The 26,108-nt window shown below is 44.8% G+C and overlaps 3 protein-coding genes across 8 annotated transcripts; 2 read left to right on the top strand and 1 right to left on the bottom strand.

Annotated features, from left to right (window-relative positions):
* The first annotated feature begins 790 nt into the window (after positions 1-790).
* On the top strand, positions 791-10,426 carry LOC131664664 (putative inorganic phosphate cotransporter). Of its 2 annotated transcripts, none has more exons than XM_058935964.1 (5): positions 791-1,740; positions 8,591-8,820; positions 8,892-9,195; positions 9,264-9,872; positions 9,952-10,426. In XM_058935964.1, exons 1-5 carry the CDS (start codon positions 1,551-1,553, stop codon positions 10,278-10,280), a joined length of 1,662 nt encoding a protein of 553 aa, XP_058791947.1. In that variant the 5' UTR covers positions 791-1,550; the 3' UTR covers positions 10,281-10,426. The 2 variants fall into 2 exon arrangements, with proteins under 2 accessions (XP_058791947.1, XP_058791949.1); XM_058935966.1 differs by lacking the exon at positions 791-1,740 and adding an exon at positions 5,655-6,363.
* A 2,108-nt stretch (positions 10,427-12,534) lies between these two features.
* Positions 12,535-18,677, top strand: LOC131664663 (ankyrin repeat domain-containing protein 27-like). 3 transcript variants are annotated; one of them, XM_058935961.1, is made up of 9 exons: positions 12,535-14,042; positions 14,590-14,855; positions 14,941-15,088; positions 15,177-15,664; positions 15,739-16,203; positions 16,280-16,694; positions 16,770-17,078; positions 17,259-17,586; positions 17,661-18,677. In XM_058935961.1, exons 1-9 carry the CDS (start codon positions 13,867-13,869, stop codon positions 18,114-18,116), a joined length of 3,051 nt encoding a protein of 1,016 aa, XP_058791944.1. In that variant the 5' UTR covers positions 12,535-13,866; the 3' UTR covers positions 18,117-18,677. The 3 variants fall into 3 exon arrangements, with proteins under 3 accessions (XP_058791944.1, XP_058791946.1, XP_058791945.1); XM_058935963.1 differs by having other exon boundaries at positions 12,536-14,042; positions 17,283-17,586; XM_058935962.1 differs by having other exon boundaries at positions 12,539-14,042; positions 14,605-14,855.
* Positions 18,678-18,788: 111 nt separating this feature from the next.
* Positions 18,789-25,868, bottom strand: LOC131664438 (serine/threonine-protein kinase/endoribonuclease IRE1). Of its 3 annotated transcripts, none has more exons than XM_058935519.1 (12): positions 25,278-25,868; positions 25,067-25,187; positions 24,941-24,983; positions 24,265-24,861; positions 23,968-24,167; positions 23,566-23,894; positions 23,308-23,477; positions 22,941-23,227; positions 22,557-22,853; positions 21,556-21,728; positions 21,297-21,488; positions 18,789-21,114 (listed from the first exon to the last, which is right to left on the bottom strand). In XM_058935519.1, exons 1-12 carry the CDS (start codon positions 25,365-25,367, stop codon positions 20,707-20,709), a joined length of 2,907 nt encoding a protein of 968 aa, XP_058791502.1. In that variant the 5' UTR covers positions 25,368-25,868; the 3' UTR covers positions 18,789-20,706. The 3 variants fall into 3 exon arrangements, with proteins under 3 accessions (XP_058791502.1, XP_058791503.1, XP_058791501.1); XM_058935520.1 differs by having other exon boundaries at positions 23,308-23,462; positions 23,566-23,906; XM_058935518.1 differs by having other exon boundaries at positions 23,566-23,906.
* Positions 25,869-26,108: the final 240 nt, after the last annotated feature.

The raw sequence follows: 26,108 nt of genomic DNA on the forward strand, positions 1-26,108 counted from the left end.
CGCCCTTGGAAACAACTCTAAAGAACCATCTGTGGAAGAATAAAGACCTAAGTTCAAAGGTCAATTCGCGCACTCCGACTAATCGCAAGCTCTGCCGTGGACAAAAAAATTATTCACCAATGCAAAAATTAGAGTTAATTTCGTCCTATGGGCTCGAAGAATGCATTTCTACCCTACCACCCCCGTTAACTATAAAAGGCCTTACGTAGCGCTTAAACGCCAGTTCGTGTTTTCCAAGAAGCAGTTCATCTCAACCAAGTTCTTTTCAACAACTCAAGTTCATCTTAGCAGTAACCGAGAAACAAGAAAAAAAAGAAGCAAGCGGTACGAGGTCAGTACAATTAAATATCAAAGGATATAATCCAGATAGACATAAAAATAAAAGTAAGAAAATAAAAAAAAATTAACTTTTCTGTTTAGCTTGCGATTCCTCATAAGTCACCCCATAATTTAGACTCAAATATTCCATTTTCGTTAGGATCAATACGTCACTCCCTTAAATAGTTAATCCAGAGTTTTTGTTTCGACAGGACCTGCAAGATAGTCTTTGTCACCAAGTTTCTACTTTACAAGGATGTAGGAAAAGTAACACTTATCGCCATTTCAATTCAAAGATGATTCCTAGTCAGTTGAGCTGTCATTGTCACCACGTCACATATATCAATTAACCGTAAATATAAAAATTTGTTACGATTGAAGTTTGATTGAAAAAATGAATTTATTTATCTTCCATTTAATTTCAACACAGTTCTTTATTTGTTTGCCACACTTTCTTAAATTTTACTGTCTTGCAACGTTACGAACCTACAGAGCTCATTTGGCTTCCAATGGCAAAGAATTCAATTGATGATTAGATTGAAAACTTGATAGATAAAGATATATTTAGTTACTAAAAGAAAGATGCGAATAATTCATCTGTAATTGACACGAAGTGAAATGACGTTAGTTACTTTGCTAAGTAAATGCTCGTATTCACACATTAGACTCGGAATTAATTACATTAATGCTTTTGTCTCAAGTTGATTCCACGCGACGATTTGATTACAAGGAATATTTCCATCGAATTATTTATCGAGAAATTAAAAAAAAATCTACATCACGCGATAATTTAAATGAATTATAACGACGGGGAGGAAAGAGGCGCCGATCGCAAAACAATAAACACAAACAAGAGCCCACGAAACAAGTGAAACGACACGCCGCACAATCCTATCTTTCAACGGGGTATTGCAGATCCGCCATTGTTCGAAGTTTTCCGCTGGCGCGCATCGCGTTGGTTTATTTGTCAGGCTTGCATGCCGGCGCAGAGCGCGATGATTGCGACGGCGGCGACCAGACGCGAAGTGATTCGTCGCGATCGTCGTATCCTCCCGGCTGTAAATGCGAAGAGCAGAGCTGATAGCCGCGGAGGCAGACTAGGCGACCAGATAACGGCCGAACGAGGAGTCGCCGCAACGGCCCGTGCACGTTTATAACGCATCGCGCTACTTCCTTACGGGCAGACCGACGCCTGGCACTCATCGCCGTCATGCTGCAGTCTGCGCGCGCAAATGAGTCGATCGGTGAAGAGGTGCATCGGCGAGATTCAAATCGATAATCACGATCCGCGGGATAACAACGACAGCCACAACGGTGACGGCTCGCATGCCAAGATGAACAAGAGCGAGAAGATCCCGTTGTTGGCAAATTGGACGGCGGCCTCGCCGCAGCCGCGCTGTTTGCCCACTTATAGACGACGAGGTACGTATCAATCTTTGACAGACTGCGCGACGTACACTATTCCGCGTACTTATACATAGATAACGGCGGCCAGATAGCATCGCGTCGATTAATAGATAAATAATTCACGGCGAGTGCGAGACTCCTCTTCTTCGGTCTATCTGGTAAATTTCCGCTTTCCAACTATGTGTATGTATACGCGCAGCCAGTCTTATCGTTAACAATCATCACCTGTCTTTTTTTCTTAATTATTATTCTTATTTGCGTTCGCGTTTTATTGGCTTCACGTGGTTATTTAAGAAAAGGTCACGCCTCCATTTGCGAAAGTGCTTTGCGATTTTTCTCCTTGCTATTACCTGCCTTTACGAGGAACACTTTCTCTTTGGTTTGTGCGTTGATTTCAAACCGATGCTTTGTCTTTTTCCTGCACAAGAGATTGTTGAATGATGGGATTGTCAATTTCAAACGCGTAATATAATCCTCGATCATTCCGGGAAAAATATGGAAAAGTCCGATGTAAAATGTCATAATATTTCTTATCGTCTTTATTACCGGCTTTGACATCCTTTTCACACAAGCTAAATCAGAGTTAATTAAAAAGTGAACATTGATAATATGGAGAGAGAAGGATATGCACGATTTCTAATATTGTGCAGTGGCTATTGACAAATGTAGACTTATGTGCGAAGGGATTTGTCATATTTTTTTGCATTTTAGTAATCTGTAAATAGATTGACGATATCGGAGCACTAGATTTGTATCCAAAATATTACGATGTCTGTAGAAATTAACAATTTTTTATATTGTCCTTATCAAATGAAGCAAGATGAGGAACCGATAACGCAGCGTAAAATATCTTGATAATAGCCAACGACGCCGTTAAAGCCAAAGATTGAAGGAGAAAAATTGAGCAACTAGTCGTTTGGAATATTTTCCAACTTATATTAAAGATTGCGCTACAAATGATTCTGGAAAAATCACCTACGATGCTTACTTCTTTCTCACGGATAGATATGTGACAATTCGGCAAGAAAACAACTAAATGAATAAAAGAATAACAGAATCGCACACAAACATTGTCGACACACATTCGAGCGTTGAGAAACCAAGTTCGTTTATTATTTTTTTCTCGGAATGCCATATCTCAACCTCCACTTTCATTAATTTCGCAATGATAATGGCCTCCTTCGTTATCTCGGGGTCGACTTTTCCGTTTGAACGACAATCCGTTTGACATCCATTCGTCCAGTCTATGCAACAACTTCGGCTGAAAAGGGATGAAAGAGCTCAGCGAGAAATCGAAGAAAATCCACCCGGAAAAGTTGTAGAAAAATTGCGCGTGGCTGGGAAGGATGGGAAAAGCTCACTGTGCAACCACTCTGCGCAATTCAGTTTTTCTTAGTAAACGAATTCCAAGTGTTCTGCTCTAATTAGCTTATCTGTACTTGGCTGTACCGATAGGAATGAGTTCTTCTCTTAAATAACCGTTAATATTACTATCCATACGTGGATTCTTTTAGGCCAGGTAAGTGTTGGAGTACTAACCCATCCTCTTGGGTATAGACGGATTTCAGATGCACGTATCGCCGCAGAAAATGAGAAACAATATTTACTTTTGAACGGGTAGTTATAACGATACGTTGGTTATAGAACAACGACTCGGCTCATTCATCCCTAAAAAATCAAAATGACAACGCTATGACGCGGGAGGGTTCAGCTTTCGAAATTCGTTTACCAAGGAGAACGAAATTGCGCGGAGTCGTCGGTGAGCTTTGCTATCCTTGTTAATCGCAATTTTTCCAGCGAGCCGAGCTCGTCCTCGTCGAGTCGCGGCGATCTCCCGGCGCGCGCGTAAAAATCCATTCGGAAGCAGCCGCTCGGCGAGGCAGCCGCGGCGCGGGCGCGTCGATTCGTTCGACGCTTTTCACGTCTGCGCGCGCGACACGGAAAAAATGACGCGCGTTCGTTCCTTTCTCTTCGCCCAAGTGCTCCGCTTTAATTAAATTTCGCGTCGCGACGATTGGATGTATCGAGCGGCGCTGTCGCGCGTGCAGCTTTTCTGCATGCCCGCGGAATGTTTTATTCAGTGATCGATCCGGTTGATTGATTTCTTATCGACGAATCGCAATCGAGCAGAAGGACAAATCTCGTTGTCGCGATCGCGCTACATTGTGTAACATTATCTCGAAGGTATGTGCAGTCGCGATCGAAGACTTTGGCAGCTTCTCCTGTCTTACGGTAGAGAAATTTGTCTCAACCTCCTCGTTATCCCTATTTCCACGCGTGCCAGCTTGCAATCTCGTTCGTTCGAATTTCGCGAATGAACGAAAATGCGAAAAATGGAACAGTCGTACTTGGATACAATTTTCCTCGCACAGTTTTGCGCTTTTGTCAACGGAAAATTTTCCTACAGCTTCGGCAACCTCAAGTTCCCGAATCAACGTCGCGGAGAAGAACGACAATTTCTTTGGAATTTCAGTTCTCGAATTGGACTATGCCTGACATCCATTTTTTAGTTTCTCGTCATATTAGTTTGGATTCGTTGTTTGTGAATCAAGGGGAAAAAAGTTTTCTGCCTTCGCGAAATCCCGGAGCCGCAAGTGTTCGTGACCGCCGGGGTGACTCATCAGTTTTTACGGACGACGAATGTTCCGATTGTTTTTCGTGCGCGCGGCAAAAAGCCGGCAATTCATTCGACGTATTTTGCTTCTTCCGAACGCTCGAACGAATAAAAACACGCGTCGAAATGGTTTTGTCGTCGAAATGGCAGTCGCGGGTCGGCCCTTCATGCCGGAGTTCCGTGGTGCCGTGGAATTCCCTGATTACTTTTATCTTCAATCTGGATTTACAATGATCGTCGCCTTTGCATATTTTTTTCTTCTTTTTCTTGTTCGCTCGAGATAGATAACGACGGATCATCGAAGATATGTGCCGCTAATCTCTGTTAATTTCATAACGCGGCGATGCGCAAAGAGCGAGATATTGATTCGGCAAGCGAGCGAACGCGGAATGCCGCGCGCCTGTAGCGAGAAACGAGGATTAACAAACGAAAATCCCCGTGAAATAATCTCGACAAATGCATTTATTAGGCACTTGTAAATGCGCTGTAATCGCTCGCCGAGTGCTGCGGATTGTCGTGTGTGACGTATGCGCGTAATGCCGGCATCGCAATAGCTCGAGCGAGGAAATATTCGCGTGATTTCTTTTTTTTTTCTTTTGTTTTTTTTTTCGAACGCTGCGCGCGATATAACGAAATAATGAGTTTGCCGCTTCTCGATTTTCGCGGGACTTTTCGTTGATCCCGTGCCATCGTTGCTCGTCGATTGATGAACGATGATCCATAGCAGGTATTACGTTCGATCATTCAAATGCGCAGTATCGTGCGATACCATCGTGTCATTGAGTCTATGACTTGGTCTTACCGAATAGTACCGGTGGGATCGAAATCGCTCTTTCCGTTTCGAGTACCACGTCAGTGGCAAGGAAAGGGAGCATATCGATGCGTTTATTATTATGCTTGCATCGCAAATCGCGCGCCGATCCTCGAGAGCTGGGCGTTCGGACCAGCGTCGACGGGCAAAAGCCCTGCGTTGGCAAACGTTCGCACTGGCTACGTTACGCGCGCGTTCCTTTCTTTTTCTTTTTTTTTCTTCTACCATTGCAATTCGAGCTTCAACTATTTGAGTACGCGTCGATTGGCTATCAGTTTCCTTGAACATTTCGCCATTCGCGTGGCGCTTTGAATCGTTGGTTTATCAACGGTCGCCATCAAATAACAAATCAAAGTGAGAGAGGGAGGGAGGGAGGGAGAGAGAGAGAGAGAGAGAGAGAGAGAGAGAGAGAGAGAGAGAGAGAGAGAGAGAGAGAGCGAGTGAGAGAGGAAAAAAGGCTGACGATTAGAAATTTCCTCTCGGAAGTCTATTTTCATCGCCGAGTTGACATTGCGTTCATTGTCATTTTCGCAGCGGCTCGAAAGTTTTCGTGGCTACAGGCGCGCCAATGACAAACATGTAAAAGTGGCTAATTTACTAGCGTTTTATGGCTGTCTGAAAATAACATGAATTCGTTTCCTTTGCTGCCCGCCCGTGAGAAGGGCGAAGCAAGCCGTCCGCGACCGTTCGCGCGATCTCGACGCGCCGGCAATAGCTGGCTAGGCTCGTTAATCCGGAACGCGATCGACAGGCAAAACGGAACTTTTCGTAGCGCTCCCTCGGAGCTGGAGTGCGCGCTTCCGAGCGGCGCGACGACAACGCAAGGGAGCAGCTTGGCCCGCGATGATGAGCGCGAGGAGTGGAGGACGAGGGCTCGCGACCATTTTCAGGGTAAAGGAGCACTCGTCCGCGGCACGATGGAAGTCGCTGGCTCGCGGTTGGGTGCCGCGCACCTGTCTCCCTCCGTCAAACTAACGTTATCGCTTATCCCCCCACGTGAATGGATAAAAGGCGAAATAAGCAGCGGCACGCGGTCAGTTGGCGCGCGCATCGCGTTGCTGTTCCATCCTTGTCGTTGTGGTCGTTCTTGTCGTTGTCGTTGCCGTTTCAAGGGAAAAGTTTGTGGTGCCCGCGAGTTTCGGTGACTACTCGTTCTATCTGGCTGTGATATACTCGTGTCTCGAGAGGATGTATGCCACGTGGAAGTCGTGCTGTAAGTTGTGCCCCTCTCTCGCCCTGAGCCGCAGGGACCGACGACGAAGTCGCGCCACAAATCCAAACTCGACGAGAACGCATCTTGGCTGATCACTGATCGTCGTCCATGCGTCGCGATCGTATCAACGCACTCCATTCGGGATGAAAGCGATAGCCGGGGATTGGACGTCGTCGAACAAGCGCGAGCGCACTGCCCGGGATGTCTGCGTATTTTTCCGATACCACTTTTTTTCCCCGTTTCGTTCGATCGACGCGATCCGCGCTCTTATCGGCTACGGCAAAGTAAAAAACCCAAGACAGATGCAGTTATTATGCAACGAGCGCACCTCCGAGCGCTCGCTCGAACAAAAGATCCGCGAATCGCGGCATTTATCGCGAAGCGCAATTAGCGAGCTTTCGGCTTTTTGCGCTATCTCGAAAGCGGAGAGTCGTTCGGTCGCCGCGTCGACGTAGCAATGTTTCGACGCGCGCGCGCGCGTACAGCTCCCATTTTTTTTATTCTTCTTTTTCTCTGAGCAAACAATCGTATCACCTGCACGCTCAGCCTTCGCGTTACGTGTGTGCCTTTTTTCGGCACGCGCGCGCGCGCACGAACAGATATTCCCGAACGAGCCGACCATCGTCGCCCGTGTCGCACGACCGATTTCGCCCGCGTCGAGATTCGTCGTCGCTCACCGCCGCGACGACGATGATCAAAGCATTTTCGGAGCGAGCGGAAAAAGGGTGGCTAAACGAGGAACAAAAAGCAAAGAGGAAAGCAAGAAGCACCGAGAACGAGAGAAAAAAGAAAGAGGAAGGCAAGAGAAGAATCTTCCGTTTCGCGGCTGTTGTAGCACGCGCGAGGAGGAAAAAACGAGGAACGTGCGCGCGACCGAAAAACCTTTGTGCTCGCGATGCTTTTAAAGTCCGTATCGATCGCGTCTCGCCGAGAGAGAGAGAAACAACGGAGATTCGTCTGTTTCAGCGGAATGATCGGCGCGGAGAGGCGCGCCGTCGATTTCCGGACCGCTCTTGTCCGTCGCGAATCGTGCAAAAAATATATAACAGTAATAATAAAAAAAAAAAAAAAGATACGTATTTACACGGCGCTTGAGTGTCGTCGTCGTTGCCGCGCTCTTTATCAGCTCGTAAATCACTTTGACGGCGGGCGGGCGTCGGAAAATTATCGCGGCGAACGTTCGCTCCCGCGGCGGCGAATCTCATCCCGCGCGGTTTAATTAGCGCCAGCAGAGCGACGGAAGAGAGCGATTCGAAAGACAAGAAATAAAATAAAATAAAATAAAGGAGAAAGAGGGAAAAAGCTCGGGCGCATTGTGTTGACGAGAACGAACCGATAATGAGAGGCAGGGGCGGAAGGGAGGATCGGGGCGAGTGGCAGACGGCCTTTAATTAGGGAGAAAACGAGGGCGCCGGCGTCGCGTTGGTCGCTGCATTCGCGAAATAGGCTCGCTCTCGTGGAAACGCTAGAGAGCGGCTAGACAGCGAAAAAACGTTGTTAACGTTTTCTCGCGGCAGCGCTGACTCTAATGACGGATACGCGCGCACACATACGTATATATATATATATATATGTATGTATGTATATATTATATACGTATGATTGTTTTTTTCTCTCCGAGGGCGGAAAGAAAAATCTGCCGATTGTTTTGGGCGCGTTGCCTCGTTAACGAGATGCCGCCGCCGCCGCTGCAGCCGCGCGGAGGTAAGAGACGCTCGACGGCGAACAAAGGGCGATCGTCGCCGGGCGGCTCGTACGCCGAAACGTACGCTGGAGTGGCGCAACGACGCGGAGCTAATTAATCATTCGCGACTCGCACGAACGGAAGCGCGCAACGTTTTCACGGCGCGTGAGCGACGGACGCAGCGCACGAAGGCTTTCCGCTTTAGAAATCGACGCGCGCGTATATCTGTATTGCCTTTTCGAAAACTAGGCCGATTATGCCCACTTGACCGGCGCACTTTTTATTGCCGTCCAGCCCGAAGGTCCCCCACGCCGTTTTTACTCTCTGCCGTGCGTACGCGGTTTAACGACGCGGCGCTGACGCATCGCGTGTTTCACGCGCGCCCGTGGCTTTGTTCGTTTGTTTGTTTTTTTTTTCCTTTTTTTATTGCGTAATTAGGCCCGATCGTCGTCGCAACTCCACGGACGCGACGCGCTCGCTCGGCCTCCGTCGGCGCGCTCGGAATGGCCAACGAAGACCCACCCACGGCCGCGTGCGTTGCAGGCGCGTACGTGCCGCAGCGCTGGGTGTTCGCGGTGATGGGCTTCCTGGCGCTGCTCAACGCCTACGCCATGAGGGTCTGCCTGTCGATCACCATCACGGAGATGACGCTGCCGCGCGAGGGCAGCGTGGCCGGCGAGGAGATCTGCAGCCAGCTGATCCCGGGCAACGCGACCGGCGGCGGCGCGGCGCCCGCTCGCCGGGGCACCTACGACTGGGACGAGGAGCTGCAGGTGAGCCGCGAACGCCCCCGGGCCGCCGAGGACGCGCGCGCGACTGAGGCCCGCGGCCGACTGCTCCGCAGGGCATCATCCTGTCGTCGTTCTACTGGGGCTACGTGCTGACGCACCTGCCGGGCGGCATGCTGGCCGAGCGCTTCGGCGGCAAGTACTCGCTGGGCCTGGGCATCCTGTCCACGGCGCTGTTCACCGCGTTGACGCCCGTGGCGGTGGGCTGGGGCGGCGCGGGCGCCCTCGTCGCGCTGCGCGTGCTCATGGGCCTGGGCGAGGGCACCACCTTCCCGGCGCTCAACGCCATGCTCGCGCAGTGGACGCCGCCCGAGGAGCGCTCCAAGATCGGCTCGCTCGTGTTCGCCGGCGCGCAGCTGGGTGAGTGCCCCCGCCCCTGCCCCACCCCCGGCCCCTCGACCGGCAGCGCTGACGCTCTCCCGCCGCAGGCACGGTGTTCGCGACCACGCTGTCGGGCATAATCCTGCACCACTCGACGGTCGGCTGGCCGGCCGTGTTCTACGTGTTCGGCGGCCTGGGCGGCCTCTGGTTCGTGGCCTGGGTGGCGCTCTGCTACAACAACCCGCGCGAGCACCCGTTCATCTCGGCGAGCGAGGCCGCCTACCTGCACGAGCGCACGAGCGCGACCACGTTCGGGCGCGCGCCGCCCGTGCCCTGGCGGCGCATCCTGCGCTCGGCGCCGCTCTGGGCGCTGATCGCCGCGCAGGTCGGCCACGACTGGGGCTTCTTCACCATGGTCACCGACCTGCCCAAGTACATGAGCAGCGTGCTTCACTTCTCCATCAAGGACAACGGCCTGTACTCGTCCCTGCCCTACCTGTGCATGTGGTTCTGCAGCTGCCTGGCCTCCTGGCTGGCCGACCTGGCCATCGGCCGCGGCTGGATGACCACCACCAGCGTGCGCAAGTGGGGCACCAGCGTCGCCTCGGTGGGGCCCGGCCTCTTCGTCATCGCCGCCTCCTACGCCGGCTGCGACCAGACGGCCGTGGTCGTGCTCATGACCGTGGGCATGACGCTCATGGGCACCTTCTACCCGGGTGAGTGCCTCGCGCCTGTCGCGCTCTCCTCGCGCCGCCTCTCGGCCCGCTGTGACGCGCTGCTCGGCCCGGCCCGCAGGCATGAAGGTGAACGCGCTGGACCTCAGCCCCAACTACTCGGGCACGCTGATGGCCATCACCAACGGCATCGGCGCCTTCACCGGCATCCTCACCCCCTACATCGTGGGCGTGCTCACGCCCCACCAGACCGTCGGCGAGTGGCGCCTGGTCTTCTGGATCGTGCTGGCCGTCTTCCTGGCGACCAATCTGCTGTTCGTGCTGTACGCGAGCGGCGAGGTGCAGCCGTGGAACGACCCCGACTGCCGCGGCGGCGCCGACCCGGAGAAGCCCAAGCAGCAGCCGGCCGTCGCGCAGCTCGCCCGCGACGAGAAGCTCGGCGGCACGTGACCGCGGAGTCGCGGCGCGGCGCGCTGGCACTCCAGACGCCGGAAGTGGCTCTCCCCTTTCGTCGCTCCCCCGACCGCCCTCGGCGAGAACGGACGCCGGGAGACGGCCTTCGACGTCTCTCTATCCCTCCCCTCTTCCCTTCTCTCCTTCTGTCTCTTTGCCTGCTGCGACTCCGACGTTGGCAGCGCGAACGGGTGGAAGGCGTACTTGTAAATACGCGTACGGCGCGACGGTGGGCGCCGAGGCACGCGCAGCCTCGCCGGCTATTTTTCGCCGTCCTACGCTCTCCTTCTCGCGTTCCCCGAGAGAGATTGCCGAGCTTATCGGGTCGATTCGGGCTAACGCGACTGCTCCCGCCCGCGAAACACGCTCGAGCGCGTGATACGGCGTAATTGGCATACGTGATCATCCCCGCTGTCGTCGGCGCGGCGCGGCCGCACGCCTCTCGAGTGGCGGGAAAACGTGACGCCAGACGTCCGCGCGCGCCGCCAAGGGATCTCTCTCGCTCGCTCGCTCTCTCTCTCTCTCTCTCTCGCTCGCTCTTTCGTACACCTGTCATCGCGGACGTATTGTTAACCGCCTGTATATACTTTTGTGTGTATAGTATGTTATTTTTGAATAAACAAAGAACAATGTTTTGTAACTGACAGATGTTTTCAAACCCCATTACCCACGCTTAGAATTCGAGTAGCCGGTGCTCTTTTTTAAATCTCTGCAGCAATGGTTTAGCGAGGGAAAGAGTAAGTAAAGAATTCTCAACTTCTTTTTGAAGAACGCGGCGAACTCGAGAGCATTTGTTTTTCCCTTCGGTCAACGAAATTCGTTTCCTGTAGGTTGCCATTAAAATACCCCGAGGGGGCGGGATCGAACTATGAATTCCGACGACACAACGAACGGTGCGTGCGCGGCGATCCGTCAGTTGCCACCACCAAGTGTCGATCGCGCGGAATTGAATGCCGCGAGCCACGAGCGTGTCAACGCGAAATCGCGCGCCTTCGTCCGCTGCGTTGCCGACGCGCGGAGACGGATGGGAGGAAATATTTGTGTACGCGCGTGTGTCCTCGATGCCGCGAAGCGCGGAGCTCGAGACGGCGATAAACACGTCCCCGGTCGCGCGCGAGAGAGCGACGATGATGCGCGCGCTTAATGGCACTCCGAGGGTGTCGCATAAAGGCTCGTCGTTACGGGCACTCTCTCTCTCTCGCGCGCGCGCGCGCGCGACAATGCGGCGCGAGCCGGCGCTTACGCGTCTGTCGCGCTCTTCTCCTTTTTTTCGCCCGCCGCCAGTCGATAATCCCGTCTCGCCGAGCTTTCAAAGGGCGGCCCGCTGCCCCACCATCCAGACCTGCCCCCGGATTTTTCGGGTGGGGAGGGCGCTCGCTCTTTTTTCCCTTTTTGCTTTCTCGCGCGCGCTCGCTCGCCGTCGCGGCCGCCGCGCTCAGACGCCTCTCGGCGCTCGCGCTGCCTCGTCGTGTGCGCGCGCTGGCCCGTGTGCGTTTGCTTGTTTTTCTCGCTGCAGTCGTCGCCGAGAGCCGCCGCTGCACCGATCTACGGGATCGCCGAGGCTCGAGCAGGTAATTCCGTTGACCCCGCGGCCATCCCTCGCGGCGCTCGCGACGAGGAGTCGTCTCGTCCGCGTCGGTGGCTCGGACGAACTTCGTGGAGCGAAAGCTCCCCGCGCGCTGTCCCGTCGTTTCGAGGGCTTCTCGAGTTTCCGCGTCGCTGTCTCGCCAGGAGCTTTTCTAGATCTGCCTCCAAGATTGCTAATTTCGGAACGAGGGAGCTTTCCGGCGCGCGGCCTTGCGTCGGCAATATCTCCTTTGAGAGCCGTCGGAACGTCCACGTTTACGATTTCCACGGTCGCCTGGCTTTAATCGTCGCGCGCCCCTCGAAATCTGACGCGGGCGCGCGACAATCGCCGAAAACGAGCGTTCCGCTGCTGTCCGTAACGCGGGCCGCGCCGCGTCCTCGTAAAAACTTCAACTTCGAGGAGATCCAAATGTCGCGAGGACGAGCAAAAAGAAGCGCCGCTCATAAATGTCGTCCGGCGGCCGGGTCGCCGTTCTCTCGAGCAACTTTAGATGAATCGTAAAAACAAACGAGGCGCATGCGTTCTCGATGACTCAGGCTATATGCATCCAGCGTTGAATAAATCTACCTATATACGTTTCCAATTTACGCATCTTCCGAGAACCGAAAAATAGCATCGTAACTCAACGCCGGAAAAAAAGGAGGAGGAGAAGAAGCAGAAGAAGAAGAAGAAGAAGAAGAAGGGAACGTCCAATCGACCGCGAATGCTTGTAAACCCTCGTAAAAATCATCGAAGGAGCGGAGAGACGATCGCACGTAAAATATGTAAAAATCCATACGGCGCGCGCGTCTTTAACGTGTCACTCGGCGCTTGGCGCGCGCCGTCCGCCGCGCGCGCGCGCGAGAGAGAGAGAGGGATACAAGGTGAACGTCCGGCAAAGGTGATATCGGGTTGCTTCTCTGCGCAAAATCAGTGAAACCTTATATGCTCTTGCTGGATCTCTCGGCCTCGAGAAAGACACAGCAGGGAGGAGGCGAAAAATCGTAAATTAAAGCGAAACGCTAATCGATAAAGTCGCCGAATTATGCGAGAACGCCGCTGCTCGATTTCAATTATAATCCGAAACGCGGCGTCGTTCGCCGACGTACCAGCAAGTTATTTAGCTCGCAACGACGTTGCGCAATTACGCTCGCGAACACGCCCGACCAACCATTCTCCGTAGATCCGAGAAAAAAGTCACGGTTGTATAACCGATTTAGCATGAATTCCCTACTCGTTGCGCTTGACAGAGTTGATTAACAGTCGCCGCCGCCGCGCCTGCGCTTTCGCGGAGACAAACCAATGTGCGCTCGTTGCACCGACAGCCGTCCTGGTCGCTGGTCGTCCTTTGCTCCATTGAAGGCGTGCGGCATTCAAAAGCTCGTTTGCGGGCTAATATAATGTACATCGCAAAAAATAAAAAAAAGTGAGCCAGCCCTGGTCCCCATTCCGCGGCTCGAAATTCAAAACCCTTACGCCTGGCTTAGACGCGGGCGCGCGTCCTTCGTACGAAGAAAAAAAAATTAATTACGACACGTACTTCCTTTCAACCGTATAGAGTGTTCGGCTTGCATTCCCACGTCGCCCGACTGTCAGCTGCGGGCCGCCCACACACGTGTACATCACATCGCGGAGCGAAGCATCGCAGAGTCCCTGTACCTCTCTCTTCCAGTCGGTGCAGCGCATACACGCATCTTGTCATAGGCGCGCATACCTGCGCCTAGCGTGTCCTGGCGCTTATACCGTTGCAGGTTATGTTGCAGGTTATGTTCGCCTCGTAAATAAGACACGCATAAAGAAGCGCCAGTGACAGAGAGAGAGAGAGAGAGAGAGAGAGAGATTTAAGATACGTTGCAATATCGCACACGCGTGCATAGCTTAGTGAGTACATAAGATAAGTGGAAGATAGACACAAAGGCTTCTCGTTGCGTTATCATCGACGACCGACGATGAAGCATCGTAACAGCACAAGTGTCCGAGCGACTGAAACGTCCACAAGTGTCGTACGAGTGATCCATGTGCCGTGATGCAACCTCACTATTTGCCTGCTTACTTGGACCTGCGGCCCTTTATTATTATCCGCTTCGGCTGCGGCGACAAAGGAGGCGACGACGAGGACGTAGCAGCAAGGCTTTGCCACCGAAACGCAAGGGACTAGCTTATCCCTGGTTTAAAGGCATCTCCTTGCATTCGTAAGTCGCACTCAGTTCTGTCTCAATCACTTATTTTCACTGATAGTGCAAAGTGCTTCGACAGAGGCAAATGTAAACCTCGTGCTTATTTTTGGAGTGCAAGTGATACTGAAATTGATCATACACATAGGCTGAGATGATATTTATACTTTTTGCCAGTTTAAACGATGAGCTCACTTGTTGATTGTCACAGTTTATGAATTGTTAAATTTAACTGTACATGTGTTCTAATTACACATATTGAATTACTTGCACTTCATATTGCACTCCAGTTTGAGATTTACAAGGGTCTTGTCGACTGCTTCCTCCAAAATAAATATGAACCTAATACAGATTTACATCAAGTAATTTGCTGAAAATTTATAATAAAAAAATTATGGTTCAATACCATTATCACATTTAAATAAAGTGACTAACACATTTGTGAAAGGAAATTAACACCTCTTTAGTTCATAACCATTTATATAATTACATTCAAAGTGATAATTAATTGCCAGATGTATGAAATTCAAAGTAATGATATCTATGATCGTACTAATAATGACAGGAGTACATATTTCAGGTATAGACGTCGCGAGGCGCTTGTCGAACGAGATACATGGCTCGATTGCATCATGGAAGGCAACTACGACGAGGATCTATCACTGAATGCGTTCTTCCAAACGCTACAGCAGGAGCACCAGCCAATATTCGACAGAGCTGTTGGCGAAGGCTGGATCATTTGTGTTCCACGTGCTGGCACCTTCAACAAAAGTACCCTCACAGAGGACGACTTTTTAGGTCATATATTGATACCTGATGAAGAACTTCCTGGTAATTTTCTAGGCACCTTTCATTCCGTACTTATCAATATTCTGTGAAGAATATCATTATAAGATGTTTATTATGAATTCTTCAGGTACTCATTTTCACACATTAACTGATAAACAAGTAAGACTGTACAACAGGGCCTTGACAATTGATAATGATATAGCAAAACCTAGATCTCTACACTTGTTGTTTGAAGAAACTTTTTATACGGATGATTTAAATAAGTATCACGTATGGTGAGTATAATGTATAAATTATTTATAAAATCAACTGGACTTTTATTAAATCTGCAATTTCTAAACATCCTCGACTTGTGTAATCCAGGTGTATAGAAGGTCAACTAGAGCAAGAAATCAACAACACATCTCTCGACGAAGTGCGCATAGTAACCTCCTTAAAGGAGTGCCGAGATGTATTATTAACGGAGGTATTAGATAAGAATCTGTTGAAAGAAGTAGATACGGCGATTGAAGATTTCGAGAGGAATCATAAGAATTTGGACAAAGAATGTCTGCAGCTGCAAAGTGATGTCGTTAGTATGCTCTATGCCAAAAGTTTGCGTACGTTGCTAAAGGATTCAAGACTTCGCCAGAGAACTATCGAGAATAGATATATCTTGCAAACGATCAAAATTGCCATAGAGACGTATATTTTACACGGACTCAGAAAAACTTTGCCGCGTGCGGTGTCGTTTAGTACTGCTGCGGAAGACGCTAGTTTAAACAAGATTATTAAAAATCTTCATGATCTACAGTTGGAAGATCTAGGCGTTCGACCAGATCTTTATGACGGTGTATCGAGGGGTAAATTAGGTAGATTTACACAACATTTTATCACGGTATTTATTTCAAATGAATTAGTTAATATTTGTGCTGAACTATTCTAGAATTATCTCGACTGGACAGCTACTTCACAGTGCTTGGCAAAGTCGGTTGCCTAAAAAGAGCAGTACGTTTTGTCTCACAGGGCGAAACTTCTGTCTCTTCGGACGATCTTTTACCAGTCCTTATTTATCTCGTTGTCAAATCAAACTTAGCGACGTGGTGCGCTCAACTTGCATTTATGAAACACTTTCGTTACTCGGCCAACTCGATGCACGAAGCTGATGAGGTGGGATTCTTGATAACGTCGTTGGAAGCAGCAGTGGAACATGTGAAATCTGGATCGGTTAAAAATGGAGTTGCCGGAGTTGGAGGTGAAAAGATATCAAACGGAAAAGCGAGTTACGAGAAAGAAAAGTTGTTTGAAGCGACTGATGCAATGGAGAAAGGATTTATGAGTGAGTTATTTCAGTACGTGAAGAATGGAAATCTGAAGGAAGTACAAAAAATATTATCTAAAAAAACCGAAGGTACACTATTATTGTTAAGAAGTTAGGTTTGCTGATAAACGGAAAAATCGATTTCATTTTTGCGTATAAATTTTAGGTGTATTGAAAGAGACAAAGCTGTGTCACCCTCTGTGTCTCTGTGAGAAATGCGAGCACAGCTTATCAAAAACAGCAGTATCATCGACACCAACCGTATTGTCGCGCGACGATCGTGGTCTTACGTGCTTACACGTTGCCAGTCTTTACGGACAGGTTGCTATCGTCGATTTTCTTTTACAACGTGGTGCTGATCCCAACGATGCCGATGCCGATTGTATTACACCATTGCATTGCGCTGCATCGCGAGGTCATCAGAATACATTGTTACTGCTGTTACATGCAAATGCAGATGTCAATCTTGTCGATACAAGAGGTAATAGTGCTTTGCATTTAGCTTCAGATCATGGACACGATACTTGCGTTAAAGCTTTACTATATTTCGCTGAGCAGACAAGGAAAGTGATCAATGTTAAGTAAGTATAATTTTGAAAGTTCTTCAGTATAAATATCACGTGGAATTATTCTGAATGATGTTTTCAAAATGTTAGTGGGGCAAACCATCAAGGTGATACAGCACTGCATTTTGCTTCGAAATGGGGCTACACCGGAATCGTTGAAATTCTACTGGAGTACGGAGGAGATCCGCAATGCAAAAATAGAAGAGGACAAACGCCGCTAACTTTATCGCACAGCAGTCACATTACGAGACTCCTCGAGGGTACAGCCTCAAGGACAAATACACCAACTGGTCTCTCGTCATATGGGACTCTGTCTTATTGTGATCCCACGTTGCAGGAAGCTGAAAAGGGAAATAGTCCTAAAATAACACCTATTACTGGCACTATTTGTAGAGCTAAGTAAGTTTTCAGATTAATTTCTGTTTGTTTTTAACAGCATGTTGTTCGTAAACTAATGTTTTTCTTATGCTTTAAATATGCTTTTTAATTAATTTAATATTGGTAGCCCACTATTAACATTTTTTATTTTTGTTGTTTTGATTTTTAACTCCGCTTTTGTTTTTTCAACGATTTATAAAGTTCATACAAATCGTTGAACGCCAGGTATCGAACAGTGACCGAAGGCATGCACAAAATTGATCGCCTGTTCGCGGCAATAGCCGAAGGTGATATCAGATTAGCCTCTTATTACCTGAATCTTCAAGGCCCATGTAACAGAACATTCGTATCGGAACGCGACGAACCGAAATTCTGTCATCCATTATGTAATTGTGAAAAATGCGTGTCCATCGAAGAACTTTCATACGAGCGTGAAAACAAACCACCGATTTCAATCAATGCTGTCAATAGTGAGGGAGAGACTGCTTTGCATATTGCCAGCGTCGTTGGTTGTACTGAAATTATCCAGGTAAACATGATAAATCAAGCTAAAGCTTTGTTTATGTATATTTTTTTAACCATCGAATTGTTATTTTGTAACAGCTACTCCTGGACGCTGGAGCTAAAGTAAACTTGGCGACCCGTTCCGAAGGACGTACTCCATTGCATTTAGCTTGCATGAACGATCATGTGAAGGCCGTAAAATTATTGCTAAATTGCGGTTCGTGTAACTCGGACGCGAAAGACAACGCTCGTGACACACCGTTGCATTTATCGGCGCGTGCTGGCAACGTGCGCATAGTCGAAATGCTGATACGTCATGGTGCCAATCACCGACTGCGTAATCTCACCGGTTACACCGCACTCGAAGAAGTCGAGAGAATCAAAACTGATGATATTTTTCTCTCGCTGGCGCTCAATAATATTATCAAGATTTTGAAAAACGTTAGTAGCCCTGCTGCTGCTGCTGCTGCTGCTGCTGCTGCTGCTGCTGCTGCTGCTGCTGCTGCTGCTGCTGATGATGCTGTATCGTCTATCGCTGCCATTACTAGTCAGTAAAGCGAGATTATATATTCAAAGTGATGTGATCGGGAGAAAGTTTCTTCGCGTTAGACTGAGTACCTTTTTCCGTTAGGGTAGTATTCAATTCTTCGGTGTCTTGACAATCGTCTTTTTCAGCTGTAGCATTTTCGAGGAAAATATATTTAGATGAGACGATGAAATATATATAGCGAGAGAGAATAAAAAAAGAAAGATGTTAAAATTTGCCAAATTTCAACTGTTTCAAAGTAAATTCAAAGCGACTTGTATACCCCAAGGTTGTGAATTTTTTAATTACTTCAACGGATGCTGTGCTATCAACACAATCTTACATTGAATGAGTTCTTGTTTTTTTTTCTTTTTATACGACTTAGATATAGGAACGGACAAAATAGACGTACTTTAACATCGTTCTTTGTACAATAATTATATAAAGCGTTATTTACTAGATTTTACAAGTAGCAAGCCTAATATCGTCGTTGATTCAACGAATTATTAATCAAAACATAGTTTGTTTGAGATAATGTTTATACATAAATTTATACGAAAAAATATATTAGGGAGTAAGAATCATTTTTACACGAATAAATAAATAAATATATATACATATATATATATATATATATATATATATATATATATATATATATATATATATATATATATATATATATATTGTTCTACGGACAATGTAATTGGGTATTGTCTAGAAGAATATTTCAAAAAAATCATTACGTCTTGGACAATCTGACTGAAATCAGCTCCTTGCGCTGATGCACAAAATCCAGTGCAATAATTATTATCTTTTAAAAATGTAACTTCGTTTTTATACAAGCTTAAAATTTAATTAGGTATAGTAAAATTTTGAAACAAAATACGCTTTTTCGAAATCAACGAACAATTTAAACAAAAAAATGCCCAGTTATGTTTTTCTTTTATAACTTTGTACTTACAATAATTATTTGCTTTGTTACCATGGATAATATGAAAGTTTTGCCTTAAAAATTATCGAAGCATACACTTGCCACGTTTAGTGAGAAAATATGTACTTTATCGAGCCTAGAAACAAGTGATAACGTATAAATGTATTATAAAGTAAATATATATTTAGTCATTTTATTGATTGTAGACAAAAATAAAATCAAAACTATGTATTCAAAGATAATCAATTAGAATGAACGAAATACAGCTTACATTTTTTAACGTTGACAGTGCCAACATTTATAGGGAAGAATCTCAATCGAAGTCCAATCAGTCCTATTATAATCCAGAAAGCAATTTTTACAGCCTTGCGGGGCAAATTCACACGCCCGCAGCAATCAAATAAGTTATTTTTCTACAAGATGCCAAGGAAAATATATACACAATGAAAGTAGACTTATATATTAAAACATTGACATATCTTTATTATTTTTAATTCTTGTACATAATTTAATAGAATTATTTGTTTTTTTGTAAAAAACTAATATTTCACGTTACAAGAATATAAATCATGTCTTCAATCTTTAATATTTTTCTCTCTATGTACGTGTTAACATAAATCAAAAAATGTGATATTATCATACATCAGAATGATTACTTTTTACTTGTTTTATTATGGTTTTTTAAACTCATGATCATCGAAAGAAAAATAACCTTTTTTCCACATTAAGCAAAGTGCAATGTCGAAACTGCAAACAATTATGTAGTGATGTATGTTCAAAATTTATTCTAAATTTAAATAAAATATTATATAAATATAAGTCATTGTATTTATTCTCTCTATACACAATGCATTGCAAGTCATATAGAAGTGAACCCCGTGTACAAATAATTTTTTTGTGCAATTAAAAATGACTACGGAAAAATTATGTACAAATACGGCGTCCTCAAAGACTTCTAAAAATTATAGTTAGAAATGATGCGCTCTTTTCATTGTTTTTACCTCTTTTTTTCACAGTAGCGTGTAAACTTAACGCTTCATATAAAATCAGTAATGTCAACAAATGCACGATAGACACTTATGCATTATACTTAGACGTTTAATAATGACACAAAAATTACAATGCCATCATATCAATAGCTATATAACTTTCTTAATTTCTTATCGATTGCAAACCTACACGCAAGTATCACAAATATTCGTCGATTAAATATCTTAAGTTATTAAAATAAGTGCACCGATTTCTTACTACTAATAACCATACAAAATAAATTATCAAGAACCTATTAATATCGGTCGGGTATTATATATACAATACCCGAAATAGTATAGCAAGAATTCATGTACATCTTTGTAAATTTGCCTTAAACGATATATTAATCATATCAGTTTCTATTATTGGCACGCAACCATTCATATGTATTTTCGTGACTATTGAAAATGTAGATATTCATTAGTGAATACAATTATTATTTATTTTGATCTAATAATTTGAAAAAAATTATACTTTAAGTCAATTTTTTAAATCACTGGAAAATGTTTAAAAAACAAAAATCACATACACATGCATAACAAAAACTCGCACACTCATAAAAATAAAACATTTGAAGTGAAAATACTATCATCAACTTGTTAGAAAAAGTCTCTCCTTTTTGTATAAAAAAGTACAAATATTTTACACAGAATCTAACTGGCAGGTGGCAATGTCCATACAGGAGAATCACCTTTTTTTTTATCATTATCCTGTCTTTTTCTTCTCTGATTTCGAAGTCTCGCGCGATTGGGGCTCCAATCAACATGATGATTATTCTCTGGATTTCGCCATGGAGCTACCGTGTGTCTTTCTTCGTTTTGCAATAGCATCGTAGTTTCGTCTTCTTCGTATTCAATGCTATCATTACCTCTATCCATTTTAAACTCATAAGACTCGTCATAGTAATGTCTGAAAGCTGCTTCGGTGCGGAAATCTTGCATCGCGCACCACGAATGAATGAGAAGATGCGGGAATCTACATAGCCAGTATTCAGTGAACTTATACGGGATTTCACCGAGGCTTTGTTGTGCTTCAGCTGTTAACTCTCGGTAGTGATGTTTCTGTAAATGATGCATAGTTCACGATCAATCCATAATAAAGTATCCAACAAAAATGAAAAGTAGAACGGCGATCGACAATAACTACCACCGTAGATTGATTTTTCCATTATTGTCAACTTTTTGCAAAGTATCGATCGTAGTTGAATCAATTTATACACGGCATGTGAATTATTACAACTCACCTTATTTCTAAGGGCTCTTAGTAAATCTCTTACGCTCTCACCCCTATAGCTTCTGTATTTTCTGAGATCGGTAGCAACTTGAATGTCGATATGTAATCTCCAGTCGCCTTGAACGACCATTCGATTACCTGTTTCTAAAGCTCGCAATGCCGGACTTCCAGGTCCATCTTTTTCAACGCGATCGCTCACATCCTAGAGAATAAAGATTGTTTGTGAACTGCGGGAAAAATACCCTCCTATTCCTAGATGCAATTATTACCTGGAAGAACGTGAGCACTTGTGCCGCATCCCAGAACATTGGATGATCGTGAATCGCTTGAGCTGGTGGACGATCGATTGGATCGCTAGCGATCATCGCTTTGATCAAAACTAAGGCAACTTGTTTGTCGTTTTCCGAGATATTTTGCAGAGATGACAAATCAATCTCACCACCTGTAAAATCATTCATTAAAAAAACATTGATCGAAAGCCTTCAAAGTAATGCGGCGAGTGATGAAATACGATGACTTGAGAAACTGCATAGTCATCGTGTCGTCTAACGTCCGAAAGTTTTACAAAAATAGTCAAAGATTACACTTAAAACATTTCTATCTGCATTAAACAAAGTCACAATTTTATTGAACGCTGTAGTAACCTTGTAAATAATTGTCATAGTCTATACTACGTAAACACATGATACCGTGCGTTTTCGTATATTACACTGCCGGCAAATAACGTAATCGTTGACTCATTATCATAAATCGAATATTCAACAGAAAGAAAGAATATGGGAGACCGGTGAGAGCAGAAGCTATATATTACATATGTTCACATGCGTGTTTTTTTAACGATAACGGGCATTTCCATACAGAACGTAATATCGCTTTTTTTACGATGTGCTATTAAACTTTTCATTCTTTAAGTTTCGCTTCCAAATATAACAATAGCTATTTGCTCGACAGTTTTTAAATTGTAAAGGTGTTATTGGAAAACGTTTAAACGGCTGCTTTCACAATAGAAAAAGGAGTTTATGTTGAATCTAATTGAGACAAATGAATGATTTGAATTAAATTTTTTACTCAATTGAATCGGCGAACTAGACGTCAATATTCATTTTCTTTCGAGAGAATTCTATGCGAATAGAATTCATACACGGTAAATCAAATACAATCAATGATTTCAGCATTATCGAATCATGTGATGGATTGCTTCGAGCATTTCGTAAAATCCGAAAATAGTTTGCAGTACGAGTCGATAAAAAAAAACCATATATGCGCTTACCTAAAATGTTAGCTTGTCGTCTCAGCGGGTCACCAAATGGGTGTTTGCCATTAGAAAGCACATAATAAAACACACATCCCATGGAAAAGACGTCAACGGCACAGGTTGTTCTCTCGCCATTCAGCATTTCTGGAGCAATCCAACCGTCAGTACCAGTTACACCGGAACGACGTGAAAATGACATCCGACCTAGTTGTAATTTCTTGCAAAGCCCAAAGTCGGAAATCATTGCTCGTACTTCACCTCGTGGTCCTGGCGTTGAGAGGAGCACGTTGTGAGGCTTTATGTCGCGATGTACTATTGAATTAAATTTTATATATTGAGCCAAATCGATTCACATTTCTATCTTACTGATCATCTTATAAATTTATAAACTTCGCTCACCTATATCTAAGGAATGTAAATGAGCAAGTCCAGAAATAGCCTGCTTGAGAATATTCTTAGCCAAGATTTTGCTACGGTCGTAACGACCAGCCACATAATCTTGCAGAGTCGCCTCGGCAAGTTCAAGAGCAATGTATCTAAACAATCTATCCTGTTCTGTACAAAAGTACCTAACGACATTAGCGTGAGCATCAGACTCACGAAGTAACGCTACTTCTCTGTCGGCGAAATCAAAACAACCAGGTAACAGGCGTTTTACCGCCACAGATCTACCATCAAATTCTCCTCTGAAATGTGACAATTTCACGTTGCGTTAGTATTGATTTTTAAAGACGGATACGAACGGAAAGATTGGGCAATTATTTACTTGTAAACAAAGGTGCCGTCGCAGCCTTTTCCAAGGACCTCTTCAGCATTGAAAGTTATTTTCCCAACACGAACTAAACCACCTTCAAGTTCTTCAGGATTGTAGATAACACCGTTGCGTCCGTTGCTACCCGAGCGACTACTATCGCGGGAGCCCTGATAATCAAAGTGCTGATATTAGACGTAGAGTAAAGTAGTTCAAATCTTTAATTTTATCGGCCTCTAATATAACTCAAGAAAAATAAATCCAAATAAATACCTGCGACATCTGTTGCATTTCTTTGAATTGGCTCTTGAACAAATGATGAAAGTAGAAACCCATTCCAATCACGATTCCAGAGAGTACGATCAAGCCTAATTTTAAACCTTTGTTTTCTTGTTGATTGATAAAGTTTTTGCAAACAATATAGGTCGTACTGATCATTTCTCTCCATTCTTTGTCATAGAATGCCTTGCCAGATTGCAAATCACCGATAGTCACGTCAATGTTCTTGGACGCATTGGAAATGTTTTCATTGTTGGGAATTATTGGATCCGAGCGTCCTGTGATTTGTAACGGCTGATTGTGCGGTTGGTATTCGGCGGGAACTTCGTAATGTCCTTTTAAATAATATTTATTACAGTGAAATAGTTTGAGATAAATTGAGCTTTTGTTAATTACCTAGAACCATTTGGAAACTCGTATCTTCATTATCACTGTCGAATGGTGGTGGTGGCGAATCATTTTTTTGCAACTGTGATGTCAGTGGACCCTCTAGTAATAAGGAACCAACTTTGCTACTAATTGTAGGGGTTGAAGCATCCACCAGAGAGGGTAAAGCATACAGACCATGGCTATGCTCTCCAATATAGAGGGATGGGCTATAGATAGAAGATGGGAGATAGATAGAAGAACACTTTTATGAATTAAACATCTTTTTTAAGGGAGAAATGAATATTTTTAAATAATTAAACTCACAAAAACTTCAGCTCCTTTGGATTTACTTTAATATGCTTCAGTAATCCATTGATAGTACTTTCAGCAACACTTGTGAATGGTACAGTAATCAAGCCATCTTTACTAATAGCATAAACTGCAATTACAGGACTGCCCAAATCAATGTCATATAAAATATTTCCTTCGCTGTCCAGCGTAACAACTTGTCCAGAAGAACTTGCAGTAAAATGAGCTAAGCCATAATTTTCTGCATTCTGAGGATCCATCTTAATAGCTGAATAATCATAAAATGTCACATTCCATTTCTTATCTTTATGTTTACTGTCAATCATTATTATGTTATACTCTGTTCTGCCAACAAATATTGCATTCTTAGTATCTACAGGACAAGTATTTTCTGCTTTGGTAAATCCAAGCAGTTGTTCTCTTCTTCCTGTTAAAGGATCTACACTAAACCATGTATCAATTTTGCGCCCTGTGTATAGAATACCATCACTACTACGGCAAGGGCTTGTTGCTACTAATTGTGGTATAGTAAATGGTAATTTTTTCAAATCTTCTGTCTCAGGACCAAATAAATACAAGGATCCATCAATCGGACCCGGTAAAAATAGAGGACTGCACAGAGATAAATAAAAATTTTGATTGGATTATGAATTAAAACTGACTTTTAATTATACTTAGATATTCATCATACCCTGATGACTGTAGTGATTCTCGAGGAACCTTGACAGCTGGTTCTATCATTTAAAAAATAAAAATGATGAATGAAGAATATATTACAAGTTATAAATCAATAAATAACAGTTAATGACATTATTACCATCATTTTGATGCCATCTAATTTCTCCAGTTCTTTGTTCCACGGCTATTAATGAGCCATCCAACGTTGAAAACATGAGCAAAGCATCTTCTTGGTCAGGTATTAAACCAGTACTAGGGCTCTAAAAAATCAAACGTGAACATATACACAAATGTACAAGTCCAAAGGTGAACAATGTGTTTATTTACTATACCAAAACAATGGCACTCACCTCAGTAGCCTGCTGTCCAAGTGTGCAGCAGATAAAGGAAAAAAACGTATGGTAGAGCAATCTGCTCATCTTAATCTTACTTGCCGGCATTGCGAATTTTCTAAATTTTTCCTTCTTTTTATTCGCTTTGACTTTGAATTAACAATGTCCGAGGTTATGTCTACCAGCACTCTCACTCGTGCAATAATGTTCCAAAACTACACACATCACTCGCGGATTTAATTTTCTTCTTTTTTACTTTAAATTTATCAAAATAACAAATACCATTCACTGTCAGCACAAGTAACAGTAGTCACTCTATCATAAATTATGAAAACCAAGGTATTGCATCATTTTGATATCGTGAATTAAATATTTGTTCGGCGCGCATTGACAACTTGTCACTTTGGTGCCGCCTGTTAGTGCCATATTTTGTACGACGACAGCGTTGAGTAAGTTAAGATAGGCAACTCCAGTTGATCAACTAGAATTGCGAAACAATATGCGGACATTTTTGTTGCCATACGGTACTTGTTATTGTTGATATCACTATGCTGCAGCTGGCTGCTACTGCACTTTGTCTGCTTATACTTTGATATTAAAGTACATACACACAGTCTCTGCACTGTGCGGTCACTAACCATCTGATTCTGCGTACTGCTTATTTTTTTCGACTTAGTCGGGACTAGCGCCCTCTCATTGAAAGTAAACATTAACAGTAATTACTAATTTTGAAAATTAATTTTGAATTTTTAGTTTGTTCATTCTAATTTTAATTTGCTACACATTTTTATTGTTATATACTACATATCAATAGTATTTTGTGTTTATGTAGAATTTTTCAATTACATA

This window comes from Phymastichus coffea, unplaced genomic scaffold (assembly GCF_024137745.1).
Source record: "Phymastichus coffea isolate CEN01 unplaced genomic scaffold, Cenicafe_Pcof_1.1 PCOF00044, whole genome shotgun sequence".
Taxonomy (NCBI): Eukaryota; Metazoa; Arthropoda; class Insecta; order Hymenoptera; family Eulophidae; genus Phymastichus; species Phymastichus coffea.